The sequence below is a fragment of the Peromyscus eremicus genome, chromosome 4 (genome assembly GCF_949786415.1).
Source record: "Peromyscus eremicus chromosome 4, PerEre_H2_v1, whole genome shotgun sequence".
Taxonomy (NCBI): domain Eukaryota; kingdom Metazoa; phylum Chordata; class Mammalia; order Rodentia; family Cricetidae; genus Peromyscus; species Peromyscus eremicus.
The window spans coordinates 67855109-67873601 of NC_081419.1; the positions used below are offsets into that span (position 1 = coordinate 67855109).

An 18493-nucleotide genomic window follows, 5' to 3' on the forward strand; every position below is an offset into this window, starting at 1 on the left:
CTTATTTGTTAGAGACAAGGTCTCAAGTAGTCCAGGCTGGCTCTGAACTTGCTATGTAGCTGAGGATGACCTCGGTGACCTTGGTTCTCCTGCCTCCACCTTCCCAGCATCAGGATTATAGATGTGTGCCACTGTGCTCCGTGTATGCTGGTGCTGGGGATGGAACCCAAGGCCTTCTTCATACTGGGGTACCACATATGACGTTAGGAACGAAGTTCAAAGGGTGAATCGGTAGGACTCAGTGATGGGGACTCATGGAGGTAGGAGAAAGCTTAGGTTTGCCCATGGCCGAGTCTACCTCCTAACACGTAGTCATGTAGTGGGTCTTTTGGCCTCACCTGGGCTGCAGGGCTGGTATGCCTCAGCATTCTCCAGTGGGCAGTGGGTGTCTCTCATTCCAAGGGAGTACTGCAACAGTAAGGCAGGAGCCAGGGGGTCAGCTTGCAGGGGTGGGATTTAGGGACTCTGGGGCCCACTATGGGTGTAGAGAGGAGTCAGAGGTGGCCTGGTCCCACCTCAGAGGACAGGCTCCTCCCTGCTGGGAGCCTGAGAACTCAGCCCTGGGCCACAGGCAGCCCTAGAGTTCAGGAACACCCACAGTTTTTCCAAATTACAGGGCCAAGCTGTGGGCGTTCGGGAAGCTGCCCCCGCAAAGGGCCACAGACAAATTGCTTTAAAAATAGACCTGGGCGGCTGAGGAGTTGCTGAGCCAGCGAGCAGGGTGGATGGAGACTATCATGGGATGAGAAGGGTCTGCATCATATCCCAGCTCTTCCCAGGCTGGAGTCGGAGACCTCACAGAGGTCCAGGAACTTGGCAGGTGCTGAAGTGTGGTGAGCAGCTGGGACCTCAGCAGTCCCAAGCCATGGGCCCTCCTAAGACTTTAGAAGGTGTCCCTGCCTTCTTGGCAGGGAAGGCAAAGACCTGTCACTCCTGGGGAGCCTCTGCAGCACAATACAGACTAAGACCCCAATGCTCATGAGCTACGACTCTGGGGAGGCACCACTTTCTCCCCATTTCATAGATGTGACAATCAAGAACTCATGCTCAAAGCCACTGACCTCTGGAAGAGAAAATGAACAAATTCCATTGACTGCTCTAGCCACTCCTGGAATTAATAGTACTTTTAATGTACCAGTGGCCGGTTGCTGATATATATCCCATGCTAGGCCTAGAGCTGGGAGCTTTATGGACACTTTTTTTCAATCCTGTCCAGAACTCTCAGGTATATATTATTTTCATCTTTTAAAAAAGACTTTCAGGGGCTGGAGAGATGGCTCAGCGGTTAAGATCACTGGCTACTCTTCCAGGGGTCCTGAGTTCAATTCCCAACAACCACATGGTGGCTCACAACCATCTTCAATGAGATCTGGTGCCCTCTTCTGGCCCAAAGGGATGGGATACATGCAGACAGAACATTGTATACATAATAAATAAATGTTTGAAGGAAAAAAAAACAAACAAAACAAAACCAAAAACAAACAAACAAAACAAAACAAAAACAAGAGACAGGTCTGTGTGATTATTTAGCCAAAAATGACAGGACCAAGATTTCCTGTCTTAGAGGAAATGACCAGATAAGAGGTATTTTGGGGGTGGGGCACAGTGTGATTACCTTGGAGGAGAAATTTGGAGGCAGGGGGCTGTTCACTTTGAAGATAGGAGTTGGAAGAGAGGGTTGCTACACTGAGCCCCACTTCAGGAGCAATAATTGGAATAGGGCTCCTTAGAGGTATTTTGGAGGATGTCGGTATAAGGAGATGGGAGGTTCTAGATTCTCTGTAATCTGTCCATATTTAGGGTGATGATTTTTGTAGCTGTGGTTATTATTTTGAGGTTGGTCTATGTTGTAATCCAGGGCTGTCCTGGAACTTGCTAGGTAGCCAGTCTGGCCTCAGGCTCACGATCCACCTTCCCTCAGCTTCTCAAGTGCTGGGGTCACAGGTGTGCACCATCACGCCTAACCTCGTCTATTATTTAGTAACCTCCACTGTGTGCTCTAAGGCAGTGGTTCTCAGCAGCCCCTGATATGCTGGGTCCTAGCTACAGGGGTTCAGACTCAGCAGGGCTGAGTGGGTGCTGCAGTTTGGATTTTTGTTTGTTTAGAATTGAACCTAGTGTGTCCTGCACAGTAGAAGCCATGGACCGACCATGACTGCACTGAACGCTAGTCTCTTTTTCCTTTTGTAAATTTTTGAGACAGGATCTCACTAAGTTACCCAGGTTGACTTTGAACTTTCTATCCTCCCATTTCAGTCTCCTGTGTAACTGAATTTCATTTAAAAATATTGATTTATTTATGTGTGAGTGCTCTGCCTGCAAGTTTGTCTGCTCGACTGAGGAGGGCTTTGGATCTCATTATACATGGTTGTAAGCCACCATGTGGTTGCTGCGAATTAAACTCAGGACCTCTGGAAGAGCGGCCAGTGCTCTCAACCAGGAGGAGTGGCTGAGCTGGCCAGCCCTCATTTGTTGTTCATAGTTTGTGTGTTTGGAGAGAAGGTCTCACTATGCAGCCCAGACTGGCCTCAGACTTACCATCCACCCACCCAGCCCCGAGTGCTAGGTTACCAGTGTGCATTACCATGCTGGACTGGCTGCAGCTGGGCATTTATTATTATTATTATGGTTTGTTTATTTATTTATTTTTTAAGACAGGGTCTCTCTATGTAGCTCTAGCTGTCTGGGAACTTACTTTGTAGCCCAGGCTGGCCTCCAATTCTCAGAGATCTGACTATCTCTCCATCCTGAATGCTGAGATGAAAGATGTGCATCACTACAGCCAGATGTGATTTTATTTGATGTGTGTGGATGCGTATGGGAGGGGACACAGGTGCATGCTCAGGTGTGTGTGTGTTTGTGCCTGTGGAGGGCAGAGGTGGGTGGATGTTAGATGTCTTCCTCTACCGAGCTCCAAATCACTGTTTGAGGCCCAGTCTCTCACTGAACCTGGAGTTCTCTGTTTCAGTTAAGATGTTTCCAGGTAAGCAGGTTTCCAGGATCTACCTGTCTCCCAGTTTATTCTTCCCCTCCATGCACCTGCCCTATGGTTACAGAACCCACCACTACCCAGTTTTTATGTGGTTGCTGGAGACTCAGACTCAGGTCTCATGCTTGAGTGGTGGGCACATTCCTGTAAGCCACCTCCAGCAGCTCCAGGCTCTGCATTTGTAACAGGCTGTCAGTGACATCGCAGCCTAAGGACCACTCTGTGTGATCTGCTTGTTTACTGAAGTCAGGGCACACCCTTTGAGATGTGGCCAAATGGTTTTGATTTCAGGGGAAGCCAAAAGGCCAGGAGCTGTTGGACGGGTTTTGTGGGCAGATGCCCAGGGAGTCTCAGCCTGTAGAGTCCCGTCCTCCCCCCACCCCCAAGAAGCTTCCTCCCTCCTGGGCCCTTGCACATCTTACCTTGGGTGGTGTCCTCCATCTTGATGGGCACAAGGGGACTCTGGGGTGCAGAATCCCCACTCAGGGAGTAGCTGTGCTCAGCCTGGATGCCTGGAGCAGGGGAGTCCAGTTCCATGTCCAGCAGAGGGCTCTTCTCATCCAGCACAGGGTCATCAAAGAAGCTGCTGAACAGGTCATTGGAGAAGTCCTCCATGTTCTCCACAAAATGGTCCAGGTGATCTGGGAAGTGCTGGGGAGGGCGGAGGAAACTCAGTTTGGCTTGGAGAGGGGTACAGGTGCTGCTGTGACAGTCACCTCATGTTTTTTCTCCCCGCCATTCACACCATCTGCCACTGCCACCCTCCCCATGACCAGCTTCACCAACTCCAGCTCTCACTGTTTCTTCTTCTTCCTAAATTCTTTGTTGCTGTGCATGGTCATACACCCCTTTAATCCCAGCACTCAGGAGGCAGAGGCAGGCGGATCTTTGTGAGTTTGAGGTCAGACTTGTCTACAGAGCGAGTTCCAGGACAGCCCGGGCTATGTAGAGAGACACTGTCTCAAAATTTTTTATCATCATCATCATCATCATCATCATCATCATCATCATCATCTGTGTGTGTGTGTGTGTGTGTGTGTGTGTGTGTGTGTGTGTAAGCCACAGCATACATGTGGAGGTCAGAGGATAACTTTGTGGGGTTTTCTATTCTTCCATCTTTGTGTGGGGTTGGAGGAGGCAATTCAGGCTGCTAGGCACTTGAGACAAGTGCCTTTACTCACAGAATAATCTCACCAACCTCCCCACCTTCAGAATTTGTATTTATTTTTTTTTAAATTAGGGTCTGGAGAGGTGGACGAGCAGTTAAGAACACTTGCTGCTCTTGCAGAGAACCCAGGCTCACAACCATCTGTAGCTCCAGTTCCATGGAATCTGATGCCTTCTCCTGATCCATAGGCACCAAGCACACATATGGTGTACGTACAGACATGCAAGCAAAACACTCATACATATTACATAAAAATAAATGAATCTTCTTTAGAAATCAAAGTGGATGGAATCTGAGAAACCAGGTTGACCTCTGGCACGCGTGCACGAACACACACACACACACACACACACACAGACAGGACAAAAGTCACAAATAATGCCTGTGAAGGACGTGGGTGGATTGGAAAATAGGCTCAGGCAGCAGAGGTAATGTGGCAAGAGCCCAAGTCTTGCTGCCTGGCACAGGAAACCTTGGAATCCTGCAGTGCCATCCACCTTGATTAAAATTGTTTCTTTGCACTCGGGAGGCAGAGGCAGGCGGATCTCTGTGAGTTTGAGGCCAACCTGGTCTCCAAAGCGAATTCCAGGAAAGGCACAAAGCTACACAGAGAAACCCTGTCTCGAAAAACCAAAAAAAAAAAAAAAAAAAAATTGTTTCTTTGTTTTTATTTCTATGTATAAGTGTTTTGCCCACATGTATGTCTGTGTACCTCATGTATGTCTGTTTCCCATGGAGTCTGAAGAGGGCATCTGGTCCCCTGGAACTGGAGTTACAGGATTGGGAGCCCACTTATGAGTACTGGAAATCAAACTAGAGTCCTCTGCAAGAACAGACAGTGGCCTTACCTGCTGAGGCCTATTTCCAGCCTTTCCTACCACCTGGATTTTCGATACAGGCCTGGGGACTCACCAGGTGGGCTAGGCTAGTTAGCCTGCTGGAATTCTCCTCTCTCTGCCCGCCCCCCTCTCTGCTCCACTCTGAGATTATAGGCATGAGCTACCTTGCCCCCTTTGAGGGAGTCCAAGGGATCTAACTCAGATCCTCATGAATTTTACTGACTGAGGGAGGGAGTAGAGAGAACCTTGAGTGAGTGAAGTCCCAAGTGAATGTGCATTTTGGCCGGGCATACCCATGCCAAGGACTTCAAGACCTGAGACCCACGGGACAATTGACAAAGGCTCAGGAGAATTGGCAAAGATTTTCTTGGGAGTCCAAGTATGAGAGTTTATGGGTTATTGATCAGTGTGTGCAGTTTCCTCCTCCTGATGTGTACAGTCTGAGACTGCTCCCTGCAGAGACCCACGGAGCCCTCTTACCCAGCTAGCTGCCCCCCCCCCCCCCCCCGTGCTGTGCATAATAACCGCACTGAGATTTCAGGTTATGGCAGCAATGGGAACAGAACCTTTCCTGATCCCTCCCAGCTTCCCTGTCTGTGTGTCTGTCATCTCCTCATTCTCTCAACACCCCTAGCCAGGGGTTCGGGACTCAAGCCTTTCTGGTTGAGGCAACTGAGTTATTATTCCCCAACCCACTACCTGCCTGCTTTTTCTTTTTATGTAAGTTAGTTTATGTATATAAGTGCTTTGCCTGCATTATTATGTGCACTCTGTACATGCCTGGTGCCCTTGAAGTGGGTACCAGAAGAGGGCTTGGGATCCCCGAAACTGGAGTTACAGATGGTTGCTAGCTCCCATGTGGGTGCTGAGAATCGAATGTAGGTCCTCTGCAAGAGCAACAAGGGCTTTTAACTGCTGAGCTCTCTCTCCAGCCCTCCTGTCTGCTTTTTTTTTTTTTAGACAGGGTCTTGTTATGTAGTCCAGGCTAGCTTCAAACTCATGATCTTCCCGTCTGAGCGTCCTGAGTTTCAGAGTATCAGGCCTCTACCATGCCTGCCCAAGCTGTTCTTTATCCCAAGGCTTCAGGCTGTGGAGCCACCTCACTGAGGTTTGAGTCCTGGCCGTGACCCTTCCCACTATTGACTCAGCCTGTGTAAGGGCAAGTGGTGACTCACTAATGGTTATGAAATCAATTTAGTGGGTCATGGCCAAATCTTAAAAAATACACTGGGAAAATTTCCTTGACACACAATAATTGTACATGTCTATGGGGCAGACTTTGACATTTCATTACATGTGTCCATGCACAATGTGCAGATTGGGCTAATGGGGCATATCCATCACCTTAAAACAGGTATCCTTTATGTGGAGCATTGAAAATGCTGTCTGCTAGCTAGTTTGTTGTATATAATTAATCGTTGTCAACCACAGCCACCCCACCGTGCTACGAGGCATTAGCTCCCACTCCTTTGCCACTGCATCCCTGTCCCCAGGGCCCACTCTCCCCAGCCCCTACTTCCCTGCCAGTTCCAGCCCCTGGCAACCACTATTCTGCTTTCTGCTTCCACCAATCAGCTTTTAAAGCTTCTACATACAGGTGAAAGCATGGTTTTTCTTTTCATCTGGGTGTTATGTATGCTAAGCAAGTGCTTTATAAGATCTAAATGATATAAGCTGGCACCCGTCCATGTGGGCATTTATGACCAGAATTTAAGAAAAAAAATAGCACAGAATAAAATACAAAATAAGTAGAAAATATCAGAATGCATCACACATACTGAAGTAAAAAACCCGGTGAAATATTAATCTCAGCTATGCATATACTTGATAGAGATATCAAATCCCCTTCTCAGAAATAAATGAACAAAAATTCTGATAGTGATTGTGGGAAAACTAACTAACCTGTGTTTTAACCTCCTCTGTATAGAGTGGGGCTGATAGTACTTCCATTTGCTAAGGTTATTGCTGAGATTAAGCCACATATGAGTAAAGGTTTTGGACAGTCCCTCAAACTGCCATAAATCAATAAAAGGTCATATCATCAATAAAACACCCCAGGGTCAACACATAGTAGGTGCTTTTTCCCCCTTAAAGAGTCATAGACGTGCAACACACTGTTACCACTGTTCACGAGTGCTTTTGCAGATGGGGTGAATGAGACTGCGTTGGGGTTGCTTCAGGCTCTGTATTGCCACCTGGTCAATGCAATGCTGGCTCTGTGGGATTGGCTCCATGTCCAGAGTCATTAGCTTTCTGTGTCCTGAACTGTTAGGAGACTGTCCCCAGGAGGCAGGGGTAAGCAATGCCTTCTGCTTCAGGATAAGCCACCAGATAAGCAGGGTTTGAGCAAGGGCTGCAACTGTGTAGACTTGTTTTCAACTCTTTTTTGTTTGTTTGTTTGTTTTAGTTTTGGTTTTTCAAGACAGGGTTTCTCTGTGTAGTTTTGGTGCCTGTCCTGGATCTCACTCTGTAGACCAGGCTGGCCTTGAACTCACAGAGATCCACCTGGCTCTGCTGGGATTAAAGGCGCGCGCCACCACCGCCCGACTTTGTTTTCAACTCTTAGCTCCATTACTTGCTGAATTGTTTAACTTTTCTGTGTCTCCGTTTCCTCATCCAGAAGTAGAAAATACAGTTCCTACCCCATTGCATTGCCATGGGGATCAAGTGTTGGTCACATGCTTAGTATTCACCTCATATGATTATGAAAATAAAATGAGTGAATATACACGAAGCACTCAGAACAGCACTTGGTGGGTAATAAGTGCCCAACAGTTGTAGTTATTACCATGAAAACAGAAACCCCTAAACTCTGGGCATGAGCCTGGAATCTCTAGAGGGAGGTGGTTTGAGTTTCCCCTCTGAACAAGTGTGATGAGAGACTCGAGGACAGAGTGAGTCCAGAGACGCCACTGGTCTACTCTAGGGGTCCCACTTCTGTTCTCCCAGGAATCATCATCATTATTTTATATTTTTGTTTTTATTTAAATATTCCAAAGTGCTTTCATATATCCCCCACCCTCTCTGTAACTATGATGACCTTGAATTTCTGATCCTCTTGCCTCCAAGAGGTACTGGGGTTGGAGCCCAAGGCCTTATGCATTCTAGGCAGCCGCCCTTACCAGCCGAGCCACGCCCCCAGCCCCTGCATCATTTCATTACGCAGCACCCACCATTCCCCAAGAAGCAAAGGTATTTGTATTTGACTGATAGGGAATCTGGGGCCCGGGAGCCAGACAGAACCAGAAAGTGTCCATGGTCCCTCACTGTCCAGACCTTCTCCAGTCACCACACACCTCTCCCTGTTTGGAAATAGCCTGACTGCTGCCAGACTGTGTACTCCCGGAGGCAGATCTGTGCCCAGTTCACCTGCTAGATACTCATTCCGTAGGGGTGCAAGGGCAGAGCCTTGCATCTCAGAGCAAGGCCGCTAATGGATTCGCTGTTCAGGAGCGCCTGGGTGGCGCGGTGCAAAGGACCTCAGGTGCTGAACAAGTCTCTCCATCAACCGAGAATCCAGACAGAAAGGCTTCAGAGGTGCACCCTCCTCACCAACTGCCATCATCCTCAGCCAGCACTGATCGGTCCACGTCCGCGGCAGAACCAGGCGAGCCCAGCTGGGGGCGCTTCCTTCCAGCAGAACTCTGTGTGTGTGTGTGTGTGTGTGTGTGTGTGTGTGTGTGTGTGTGTGTGTGTGTGTGTGTGTGTGTGTCGGGGTGGGGGAGGGCTCTCTCCAAGGCGGCGGTGAGGCCCAGGGGAGGGGGTTGCGCAGAGCTGGAAGAGCCGTGAGTCAGCGGCGACAGTATTTCTCCAGCAGCTGCTCCGCAGGCGATAAGGATTTGCCAAGCCCCTTCCCCGGGGGCCTGGGAAAGGAGAGCCAGCACCCTCCAGTCTGGAATAGGGGTCCATGAAGTTTCCAGTTTCAGGAAGACGAACGAGAATGACCCATTTTGGGGATGCCCAAAGGAACTTGCTAAGGGGCCTCAGTTGGCCGGGTGTTATGAGGCGCCCCCCACCCCACCTGCTAGAAACAGCAGCCAAAGCTCAGCAGGCTAGAGCTTCCCGAGCGGTGGGAGCCAAGTGGAAGAGGAGGGCGGCCAAGGGGCAGGCAGGGTGGGGTGGAGGACGCTCCCTCGTTCAGTCCTCCTTGCCCGGGGTTCCTGGAGTGCTGGTTGGATGGTGGTCGTGTCACATCGCACCTAGCTTCATCTGCCTCTCATGGGAGCGGTGCCACCAGTAGCTGCTCACTGAATACTGTAGGCTCTTTCTATCTAATGTCTGGCCTCTCGGACATGCAGATCAGTTATGGTTCGAGACAGCAGGAACCTGAAAAAATTAATGGTCTATGCTCCTCAACCCATTTTACTAATGAGAAAAGCTAAGGTCCAGAGAGAGCAAGCCGTTTACCCACAGTCACACAGCGAGTAGTCAATATTTCGGGCGGGGCTCTCCGCAGCTCTGGGATTGCGCAGAGGGGAAGGGGGTTTCCCTTGTGTTCTCTACTCACCTCCCTCCATCCCCGTAAAGCTCTCTCTAGAGACTTCAGACCTCCCCAGGCTCTGGCCCTGATCGCTGTCCCCTGCTATCCAGCACCCCCTTCCAGCTCACACAGACACACAAAAATCAGATTTAGGCTGTCTGATGGAAATTGGGGGTGGAGCTGGGGGAGAGAAAGGCTGGTGGCTAGGAGTTCATAGAGGGTCTGTTAGGGTGGGCAGCCTTCAGGGGTGCCTTCTCACACAGGCAACGGGGGTGGGAAGCCAGAGAAGGAGACATTTCCCTCCTCCGTAAAGACTTTTTTCCTACACTTGTGCCAATATCAGCTCCTTCTCGGCCGCCACGCGCAGCCGGCGCCGGCTCCACTCTCTGGAAGGAGAGGTCCCCAGCCCTCCGGCTCTCAAGCCGGCACCCCGCCTCCCCGGCTGCTGCGCCTCCCCTTGGCCCCACAGCTCAGCCGCCCACCCTTTAAATTCTAGGGGTGGATAAGGGGTCCAGCTTGCCCCGCAGTTACGTGGCTAAACTGGCCGGCTGGGCCCCGCCCCTCTCAGGAATCTTGCTTGCTCATTGGTGAAAGCGGGGGAGCTTCTGGCCAATGAGAGGAGACCGCGAGCCACCGCCCGCCTGGCCCAGAGCGCAGCTGCGCAGAGCCGGGTTCGAGACCGGGAAGCTTGCGGGGAGGTGGGGAAGTACAGCCTGGGCTTGGTCTGTGATTGGGGCAGAGCTGAGATGGCAATTCTGCGGTGTTTGGAGACCCTAACCAGTCGCGTGGCCACCCGTGACGAGAGGCGAATGGAGAGGGAGCAACTCACTTCTAGCTCTGCCCCACCCCCTCTTCCTGTAATCTTAGCATAGGGTGGCACCGAGGGACCGCAAGGCACCAGCCCCTGGTGTGAGAGGGGTCTTTCCCAGGGTTGTACAGAATAAACACTTGGTCCTTACTGCGACCCTCTCCTTAACCTTTCCACAGGGGTCAGTGCAGGCAGAGAAAATATCTGGGCTCAGCAGCTGGCTGGAGTATGCGTGCTAACTGCCACTTGTTTGCCCCTCCCCCCAAGCCCCTCATCCTCTGACGCCTGCACCCCTGCCCTGGTTTCTGCCCCAAATCCCTGGCCCAGACAGATTCAGTCTGTACTGGGTGGGGGAGACCTAAATTGGTCCAGACCGAGCTCTGGGATCAGGGGTGGGGGAAATCCCCAGCGAACATTCTTTCTGAGAGAGTGAGCTCTGGGAAGAGATGGGAGGAGACTTCTCTCACATCTCCCTCTTTGTCTTCCCCGGAAGGGCTGCAGCAGATGCCTCTCGTCCCCTAACACACTGACCCATACATTCCCGGACGGTTACTTGCCTGGTGACCACTAGATAATTGCCTTCATTTCAAGCCCAAAGTCTACCGCTGTGAGTCACTGCGGTGTCCAGTGCGGGTGGGAGTTGGGTGAGGGGGCACACGACCAAGACTACAGAGAGGGGGAGTGGGCTCCTGGGTCCTCAGTTGTCCGCAGATCTCTTTGTCCTTAAGCATCACCATCCAGGTCTTGGGGGACCCTGAAAGACTAAGAACTTGTCTTCTAGATCTAGGCTTAACCACACAACCTAAGTGCAAATAAACAGGAATGCTTCCGTGAGTGCACGCATATACCCGTGTACACCTGTACATGTGTACACTGTAACACAGACCTGGGCTGGAGAGGGGGGACCTTCCACCCGGGGAATCTCCATCTCTCTGAGATGACACAGTGAGGGATACAGACCACCTCACCCCCGCAACTGAGCCATTGAGATTTATCTTGCACAGGGTCTATCATATGCACACTACCGCCACCCACACCCCAGTTTACATAGGTGTACACTGTCAGGCAGTAACAGAAGCCCAAGGAAGACATTTATCAGATGGGATCAGATGGGCAGCGATTCAGAGTGCTGGGGATCAGTCTCACAGTTAGAGCCTTTAAGTGTGCACGAGACCCTGGGCAATCACCAGTACCACAAAACCACCGAAGACTAGGTGTGGCGGCACACGCCTTTAATCCCAGCACTTGGGAGGCAGAGGCAGGTGGGTCTCTGTGAGTTTGGGGTCAGCCAGGGTTACATAGGGACCTAGCTCAAAAACCAAAACAATAAGAAACACACACATGTGAAGTCATCCCATACAGGCTCACATAGACACATGGCCACATGCAACATCTCACATGCTCTCAGGCCTAAAAGCACTAAGCCACATGCCTGAGATGACTGAATCACGTGAGCCCAAGTGAGAGAAGATTTGGGAGTCCCAGCCTTGTTTGGGGCTGGGACAGTAACAGCTGGGATTGGGGGAGCGGCTGTTGTGGAGTCTGCAGCTTTTTTTCGTGCCAGTGTGTGCTGGAAAAAGAGGAGAGTGGCTAAGCTGGCACCCGCTGCAGGCGATTTCTATGCCAAGCAAGGTCCTGGAAGGGCATCTACCACCTCTGCAGTCCCCAGCCTGGTAGTCTAGTCATCTACTTTTCCCTCCAGTAACCCTGCCCTGGTCAGGCCGCAGGTCCCTCAGCGTCCCAGTCATCTGACAAGGGACTGTCAGCCCTTGTCAGCCCCTTGCTCTGCCCCAACTCTGAGGTGGGTGCCAGGCACCATCTGGGCAGGAGGAGGCTATGGCAGTGAGTGCCACTGCCCAGGGCTCAGATTAGCTGTGACTGGCATCACTGAGGGATGGCAACTCATGGTCTGGCTGCTGGAGAGGCTGGTCCATATGCACTAGCTAGAGGAAGGCCTTCGGGACAGCTCAGGACACTGACACCAAGGGCCTGGGCTGGCACTGGGGACCTCTGGAGAAGAAAGGCAAGCAGTCACCCTCATTATCTGCCACGCACACATTTGCCTTTCCTGAACACTTACTGTGTTCAGCTCTGCAGACTGAGAGATGAGCAAGCAGGCCTGCTTCCCATTCTAGAAAGGCTTTCTGACATGGTGTGACTACCCGTTTTATGAAGGTAGGTCCATGTTTGGAAGTGTGATCACTTTCTAGCGTTGTGATCTCCTGCACCCTAAAACAACTATGTCATTTCCCTGCTCAATATCCATCCATAACTCCCAAGTGCCCCTGGAATAGAGTCTAGATTCCACAGGGGAGCTTGGAGTGATCCATTCATGTGGCCTCTGATTAGCTGTGTCTTCCCCCACTCCCTTTTCAGACCAAGTCTTGCTCTGTAGCCCAGGATGACCTCAAACTTGCAATCCTCCCGCATTAGCCGCCCAAGTGTTGGGATTACAGGCATGGGGTGCTGTGCCCAGTCTGCTGGGCTCCGTTCTTTCTGGTGTATCCAATGCCTTGCATGCTCAGGTAGAACTCGGGCATTTGGAGACTGGCTGAGTGGGTGAATGAAGGCATGTGTCAACGAGCTAATGGACTGAGGCCCCTTCTTCCACAGTAGAGCATCCAGGAATGAGTGTCCTGAATTCTACTCTGCTGCCAGTCCGCTCCTGCTCCAGGCAGAGTTTCCACTGGCCTGACTCCCTCCTTGGGTTCCTCCCTGGGGGAACGGGGTGTGTGTGTGTGTGTGTGTGTGTGTGTGTGTGTGTGTGTGTGTGTGCTATACACATTTTTCATGTTGTTCTGCCTAAGGCCTTTTTGTGTTTAAGCCAAGACAGATGAGTTACGTAGGGTGCACAGAGCCACTCAGTGTTGGGGCAGCCCTCGGGTGCAGGCCAGGTCTATGAATACATATGGAGCCTGCTGGTCAGCTAGCCGGATCTGCTCTTATTTGGGTCCTGACCAGCTGGAAGACCTTCTAGGCTGGAGCCTAGCTCTTGGCTCTGGCTGCAATTCTCCTGGCCTCTTCCCCCTCCTCGGCACACTCACTCTTCAGCTTCTGGCTTCCTCAAGGCCCAGCCTGTCTGAGTTGTCCTCAAGTTTTATTTTTGGAACAAGTGGCATTTTCTCCCCTTATACCCTCCCTTCCTTCTGGGAAGGTGTGGGACCCCCGGGTTCCCCTGGGGATCAGGCTATGGCTTCAGTGTCGGGGTTCTGCCTCTCTCTAGGCCTTCAAGGGGAGACTCCTGACCCATCAGATGCATCCTAGCCAGCCTCCCTGCCTTCTTTCCCCACCCAGTGTGTGACTAATGCCTACCCTTGTCCTTCTTGAAGAGCACCGCTCCAGCCAAGAGAAATCGTAATCTGAAGCACCATAAGGCCTGCCTACTATTATTGTGGGGGTGACGTACTTCAGGGCTTTTGAACAGGGGGACAGACAGACCTTATCTGCTATGTGCTGGTAGCCTGTGCCAGGTACTTAACCTCTCTAGGCCTTGGTCTCAGCTATGAAGCGGGGGTACTTTTACCTACAGCACCGGGTTGTTAGAAGGAGAAAACATTTGTAAAGGGTTTTCAACAGTGCAGGGCATACAGAAGGTGCTCATTCAATGTAGCCGTGGCAGGTGAAGGAAATGGAGGGCCAGGGATGGAGAGGGTTTGCTCAGGGTCACACACCCTGAGCAAGGCAAGCCACCCAGTGCAGCAGTATCCATCTGTATCTTCCTCCCGAGGAGAAGGGAGGGCCTGCCGTGAGTCCAGGGAAGGACTTTCTGCAATCAGTCCATTGGGCAAGTCCTCAGCCTTCCCCATTGGCCCCCTCTAGCACCCTAGTCAGGCCACCTCTGTCCTCTATTGCACCAGGGGACTTTCTTGGCCTCTGAGTGCTTGGGACTTGGGTCAGAGGGGTTCCAGAACTCAGTGCCACGGACTCCAGGCCAGTAGGACTCTGTGAGGGGTGGGGAGTGCTGGGTCCTGCCTGACATCAGAATAAAGAAACTGGAGCAGCTCTCGGGCCAGCTGGGGCTCTTCCAGCTCAGCCAGATGTCTCAGGAATGTGCTGAGCTGGAAACTACCTCTCAGCTTCCCTCACCACCCCCACCCCTCAGCGGCCCCACCCCCTGCCCTTCCTCATCCTTTTCTGGGGAGCCTGGCATCTCTCTGACCCTCTCACCACAGACCAGCCCCTCAGTCTCCTGCAGGGGTCGTCAAGGGCAAGGGTTCTTTTCTACACAGACCCCTGTGGGCTGCGTTGACCTGGTGGGAGCCCAGGCTGTCTGGGAGGGGAGAGTTCTGCGTGGATACAGCATGCCAGACCCCAAATGTGGAACTGATTTGCAGCGCTGGAGAGAGAGAGAGAGAGGGGTGAAGGCAGAGGGTAGGGCTGGGCGTCCTCTCTGGAGAAGATCCCTGGGCATCTTGTCCCAGCTGAGGGCTGGGAGAGCCAATGGGGTGGTGTGCCAGGCTGGGCTTGGCTCAAGAATGGGATTCAGATCCTTCCAGTCCCCAGGGCTTCACAGGGACATGGTTTGTCTAACATTGGAGGGGCCTGAGTTATTGGACAGGATGGGGGGATGCCATTAGCATCCTGAGGTTGGGCCAAAAGACAGGGCATGGCTTGGGAGAGACCCCAACCCTAGAGAGAGGTGTCTTATCCCCCTGCAAGGGTGGAGCTGTCTTGGGTCCTGGTGATGAAAGGGCCAGGGGAACTAGGGCCTGGCGCTTCCGCCCCAGGAGCAGAGTCACATCGGGTCACAGGGGTGGGGTGGGGCTGCGATTACTGGAGAGGTGAAGGACCTGGCTCCCTGCTGCCTCCTGCTACCCCGGGCTTCAGGAAAGACCACTGCTATGTCTCCTCTTAACCCCCGATTATTCAGACAGGCTAATAGCGAAGATGCCGTAGTGGACTCTAGACGTCCTGCCGCCATGACGAGTCAAAGTGGCTGGGGCCACCACCTTGTCCAGACCAGAACTATCACTGGCTCCCTGCACCCTGCTGGAAAAACAAAACTGGCAGCTCCCTAGCAGGGTATCAAAGGCCTAAGATAACGGATCCCACAGAAGATGTAGCCCCTGTCTCCTCTCTTAAGCTAGCGAGATTATCACTTCATTTGCTTGTGCCTGGAATGTCTTTTTATCTTCTCATTCCCACTCCTCCCATCCTCTAAGACCCATCTCACACACTGCTTCCTCCAGGAAACCTGCCTGGATCATTTAGCTCCAAGAATTCTCTGTCTGCTGTGCTACCACAGCATGCAGACTGCTGGCTACTGATTAATGTCATGCCTTGAACTCTGTGCACAATAGGATCCAAGTCTCCCTCTAAATGGAAAGCCTGAGCATGGGACCAAGTGGAAATCCTCACGGTACAGTTGACAACAATAATACTAGTGAACACGTATGTGCCAGCCCCTGTTCTGCCTCCTGGCCCTTCAGGGTCTCGCTTAAGCTTCAGGAAATAGAGCCTGTATTTTGCAAGCCAGGAAAGCAAGGCACACTCAGAGAGAAGCATTTCCCAGCTTTGTGCCGCTTGCTGTTGGTCAGCCCTGACTCCGGAGCCTGTGTTCTCAGGGTGCATCACTGGCTGCTGATAGAATGGACGAAGGGTTCCTGCTGCCCTGCGCCATGCCTGGTACGGCAGCGAGTACAGGGCTGGGTGTAAAACAGGGACCCCTGCTCCAGGCATGGAGTCTCCACCTAGGGCTCCAGCTTCGTTCCTTCCCTGGCTGTGTATATCCAGATACCTGGAAACACAGAGCCCTGAGGGTCTGGGAAGTTTTGGGGCTTAACCTAAAGAAAAGGCCTTCTGTCCAGGTCTGGTAGCACAGGCCTGTAATCCTAACTATGAAGGAGGCTGAAGCAAGAGGAGCACAAGTTCAGGGCCTGCCTGGACTATATTGTGAGTTCAAGGCCAGCCTGGGCAACTTAAGAGAGACCTTGTCTTAAAATTTTAAGACGGAGAAAGAAGGCCAAGGATATAGCTGAATGATAGAACACTGGTCTAGCCTGAGCAAGACCCTGGTTTCAGTCCTCAGTACATATACAAAAAAAGCTTCCAGACAGAACTGGGGAAAGTGGGTTGTTCCCCCAGGGCAGCTGCCGCCGAGTGCTAACATCTTTCTTTTCAGACGAGGACAGCCATCAATGACAGCAGCAGTGCTCCACAGAGGGCACACTGTGCACCAGGCTCTGTGCTCTGTCCTCTTCAAGAATTCCTGCTGAGGACCAGTAAGATGGCTGAGCTGGTACGGAGGACACTTGCTGCCAACCTGAGAACGAGAGGTAGGTCCTCGGGCTCCACATGGTAAAAGGGGGAACGAAAACTGACTCTCTGTAGACCTTCACATGTGTCCCACGGCATACACACACATACCAGGGAGACGGAGGGAGAGGGAGAGGGGGGAGGAGAGGGGAAGGGGGAGGGGGAGGGGGAGGGGAGAGAAAGAGAGAGATTCTGGTAGAGTTCTCATGAGAACCCTACTTTCGACTTTGAACCCTACTTCCCGACTTTGGGCAGGAAGAAGAGAAGTCTGAAGGAGTCAGGAGCCTGCCCTGGAAGCAGAGGACAGCTGAGCTTGTCCCTAGCAGTGCTGACGCCGACTATGGATGGTCATCCCACCCTCACCTCGGGCACAGCTCAGCTGCCCAGGGCCTGCTGTTTAAATAGATTGGACCTCATCACCAGCCCTCAGTCTGAGGGATTTGGGGGTTTGAATCTTCTGTCCAAGTGAGTAGGTTTGAGAATTCCACTTGGTTCTTATCCAAACTCATGCAGTTTTGGAGACCAGGATATCCCGAGCACGGTCTGTTTCTAAAGGTGGCTGGTGGAGTCCCGGGTAGCTATTTTCATTATACTATAGAATTCACAGGTATGTATTACTTATATTCTAGTATTTCACATTAGAAAAAAATCATCTGGGGACTGGGAGATGGCTCAGTGGATAAAATACTTGATGTACAAGCATGAAGGCCAGAGTTGAGATCATCCACAGTAATGTAAAAGTCAGTCAGGTTGCTGGGCGGTGGTGGCGCACGCCTTTAATCCCAGCACTCGGGAGGCAGAACCAGGCGGATCTCTGTGAGTTCGAGGCCAGCCTGGTCTACCAAGTGAGTTCCAGGAAAGGCGCAAAGCTACACAGAGAAACCCTGTCTTGAAAAAAAAAAAAAAAAAAAAAAAAAAAAAAGTCAGGCACCACCGTGAAATCCCAGTCTAAAATGCCAGTCTGAAATCCCAGCATTCCAGAGGTGGAGACAAACTCACCAGCTAGGCTAGGTGGACTGGTGAACTCTGGGTTTAGTAAAAGACCCTGCCTCAGTAACTAAAGTGGAGGGAGGTTGAGGAAGACTCTCCATGTCAACATTTGACCTCTACATGCACACATGTGCATACGTACCCATATGTGTGTGTGTGTGTGCACAAATGTGAGCATGCATAGATACATGCATGTGTGTGCACATACACAGACACCCTCTGAACAAAGGCCATTATGATAAAGTGAAAAGCTGAGGTGAGACATAAGATTCAATACTTGAATGTATGCATGCATGCATAAATGGATGAATAAAAATATTTTTAAAAGAAGGACCATCAGAGCAGGAAGTTTTACGGTGTTTTCTTTCATTATCCATCCACCTACGTATTCCTCCTCCACGGCTGCCCTACTCAACCCTTCTTTGCACTAATTTTTCCTCCCACTTCCCACTCATCCATTTCCTCTCCTTTCTTCCTTTCAATCATCTTCACTTTCTTCTTTCCATCTTCTCCTTATCCATCCATCCATCCATCCATCCATCCTCCTGTCTGTCTGTCCATCCATCTATCCATCCATCCATCCATCCATCTATCCATTCTTCTGTCCATCCATTCATTCAACCACCCACTCACTCATCTGTCAGCCTATAGTATAAATAAATATCTCCTAAGCATTATAGCTGTAACTAGAGAACAGCCAAAACTAATCAAGTGACCCTCTGCCTTCAAGGAAGCCTTAGTCTCGTTTAGCAGTGAGGAAGTCAAGGTCCAGAAAGAGAAAGGGCTTTGCCTAAGATCATATAGTAAATTGAGAAATGAGATGATTGAAGGGTGAGGACGGTTCAGGCACAGCAGAACCCACAGGAGCAGGCTGAGCATGGCTTTCCTCTAGAGAGCCCTGTAGTCGCTGCCTGAGAACCACCTCCCGGCTCTCCAGGAGGGCCTTAAGGGCCTGCCTCATGCC

General features: G+C 51.4%; 1 protein-coding gene across 1 annotated transcript in view; it reads right to left on the reverse strand.

Moving 5' to 3' along the window:
• Positions 1–18493, reverse strand: part of Creb3l1 (cAMP responsive element binding protein 3 like 1) — a 41545-nt gene that overhangs the window by 15670 nt on the left and 7382 nt on the right. The window contains exon 2 of the mRNA XM_059260952.1: positions 3412–3640. Coding sequence (XP_059116935.1) covers positions 3412–3640 — 229 coding nt within the window. The remainder of the gene's footprint in view (positions 1–3411; positions 3641–18493) is intronic.